The 1,589-nt window shown below is 52.0% G+C and overlaps 1 protein-coding gene across 2 annotated transcripts in view; it reads right to left on the bottom strand.

Moving 5' to 3' along the window:
* Positions 1-306, bottom strand: part of Pi4k2a (phosphatidylinositol 4-kinase type 2 alpha) — a gene marked incomplete in the record, with an annotated part of 31,757 nt that extends 31,451 nt beyond the window's left edge. Inside the window, 1 exon segment of one of the 2 annotated variants that reach the window (XM_013506191.1) lies at positions 1-306. In XM_013506191.1, coding sequence (XP_013361645.1) covers positions 1-182 — 182 coding nt within the window. 2 annotated transcript variants of the gene reach the window in all.
* Between the last annotated feature and the right edge of the window lie 1,283 nt (positions 307-1,589).

The raw sequence follows: 1,589 nt of genomic DNA, 5'->3' as shown, positions 1-1,589 counted from the left end.
AGGGGCTGCCGCTCGCGGTCGTGGCCCGGAGAGCCCGGCGGAGAGGGGCCGGAGCCGACCGCCGCCGCCACGCGGACCGCGCCCCCCGGAACCTGCGGGAAATGAGCACCGGAGCCCGACGGGAAGGTGTACTCCGGGGGTTGGGCCCGCTCGGGGGACACTAGTGGGCTCGTCTCGTCCATCCCTCAGGCCGCCGGCTCGGGGACCCGGCGAGCTACACAGCTGAGCTGGAGGCCGGAACCAATCCGCGGCACGCCCCACCTCCCGCCCGGCCAACCAGGCCGCGCGCCTCCTTGGCCCCGCCCCTAGCCTGTCCTGTTTACTTGGCGACGAGTAGGCACGGCCCCTCGCGCGCGAACAGTAGCCAATCAGAACCCTCTCTACGCAATCGCGGCCTCCACATATTTCTCCCGTCACTTTCTGTGAACATTGCGCATGCTCTACAACTAACAGCCGGTCAGACACGCCCTCTGCCCCCGACCAGCTCCGCCCGCCCTTTAACTTCCAATTGGCTGGCAGGTCTTGGGGCGCCTACAAAATAGCAACGTAGCTATAGTCATGCGTTAATTGAGCGCCTACTATGAGCTGGCTGTGGATCTGGAAGAAAGCGCATCTTTGTATCATTACCCTACTATGTTCTAAGTGCTGGAGAGACAGCAATGAAGCAAAGAAACAACCTCCGGGATTTAAAAAATCAAACAAAAAAACCCCCCAGCCCTCATGCAGCATACATAGAAGCTGGCCCAATTGTTCAATGCTTGTTAATTGAGGAAAGATGTAGTCTCATGAGATGCAAGGTAAGCATCCGTGACTTTTATTCACCACTGTAAAAGCTCAGTGTCTAAATACAGTAGGTACTCAGTACTTTTTTAATAGCGGAAAAAAGTACAAAAATATAACCCTGCTGTCAAGCTGAGGACACAGCTTGCTGAGGCAGAATGGGAGAAAGTCAACAATGCTAGCTACTTTGGGGTAGGCGGGACGGTCAACAAAGGCAGTCGGTGAGAGCTGTGTCATGAGTTAAGGTTAACTGAAATGTGTAGTTAAATCACCGAGGAAAGGGGGAAGAAAAAGAAAGGTAGGTGAAGCAGAAGAGGTTGCCAGAGGAAAGGAAAAGGAAGGTTAGAACTTGAGGAGACAGACAGCAACCTGCTTGGGGACGTTCCCAAGGACCTGGAGAGCCAGCCAAGAGGGTGTCTGGCATGTGAAGGACCACAGAGAGCTTTGGAGAACAGTTGCTGGGCAGGGAAGTGAAGTAGAGTCAACCTACTCCCTACCCAGGCACCTCGGAGAAACACTGGAGTAAGAATGAGTGGCACCTGAAGGAGGGTGCACAGTTAGTTGGGATAATTAAAATGTATACTAACTTCATCTTTTTTTTTTTTTTTTGGTAGGGCTGGGATGAACTCAAGGCCTCATACATGTCCCCCAACTAACACTACCTTCCAAAGTGTAGGGCATTATAGTTAGAAACATGGGCTTGGAAATCAGACGTTTGAGCTTGAATTTCAGTCTACAATTGTTATGTTAGAGTTATTTAATCTCTCTAAACTTCAGTTTTCTTACCTATAAAATAAGTAGCATCCCTA

The sequence above is a fragment of the Chinchilla lanigera genome, unplaced genomic scaffold (assembly GCF_000276665.1).
Source record: "Chinchilla lanigera isolate Chin_1 unplaced genomic scaffold, ChiLan1.0 scaffold00106, whole genome shotgun sequence".
Classification (NCBI taxonomy): Eukaryota; Metazoa; Chordata; class Mammalia; order Rodentia; family Chinchillidae; genus Chinchilla; species Chinchilla lanigera.
Note: the sequence above shows the minus strand (reverse complement) of the source record. Positions and strands in the feature narration are given on the sequence as shown.